Source organism: Corvus kubaryi, unplaced genomic scaffold, assembly GCF_017639235.1.
Source record: "Corvus kubaryi isolate FWS band 111438036 unplaced genomic scaffold, C.kubaryi_AGA036_p1.0 37301, whole genome shotgun sequence".
Lineage (NCBI taxonomy): Eukaryota > Metazoa > Chordata > Aves > Passeriformes > Corvidae > Corvus > Corvus kubaryi.
In genome coordinates, this window is record NW_024581094.1 from 1,619,985 (window position 1) to 1,620,473 (window position 489).

Genomic DNA, 489 nt, shown 5'->3' on the forward strand with positions numbered 1-489 from the left:
TCCCATCCCATCCCATCCCATCCCATCCCATCCCATCCCATCCCATCCCATCCCGCTCCCAGCCCCACGGAGCAGGGCAGAAGCTGTTCCCGTCCCCCCCAGGCCCTGCCCCAGATCCCGCGGTGTCCCCGCGGTGTCCCCGCGCTCCCGGGGACACTCACATGGAGGACAGGCTCTCCTGCGGGGACGTCCCTCGGCAGCCGAAGCCGCAATCCTCCAGGTCCGGCTCTGGCGGGGACAGGGACAGAGGGCCCGGGGTCAGCGGCGTCCGGCGCGGCCGGTGCCCGGTGCGTGCCCGGTGTGTGCCCGGTGCGTGCCCGGTGCGTGCCCGGTGCGTGCCCGCTGGGTGGGGGCAATCGGGCGGTACCGAGTGGTACCGGGTGGCATCAGCACCGAGCGGTACCAGGGAGCACCGAGCGGCACCAGAACCGAGCGGCATCGGGGAGCACCGAGAGGCACCGAGCGGTACCGGGCGGTACCGGCACCGAG

The 489-nt window shown here is 73.2% G+C and overlaps 1 protein-coding gene across 3 annotated transcripts in view; it reads right to left on the reverse strand.

The window, feature by feature from the left end:
• MLLT6 (MLLT6, PHD finger containing) overlaps nt 1–489 on the reverse strand; it is a 19,501-nt gene that overhangs the window by 6,776 nt on the left and 12,236 nt on the right. For all 3 annotated transcript variants that reach the window (XR_006016044.1, XR_006016045.1, XM_042028009.1), the window contains exon 6: nt 162–228. Coding sequence is in view for 1 of the 3 variants with exons in the window: in XM_042028009.1 (XP_041883943.1) it covers nt 162–228 (67 nt within the window). In the remaining 2 variants the exon portion in view is untranslated. The remainder of the gene's footprint in view (nt 1–161; nt 229–489) is intronic.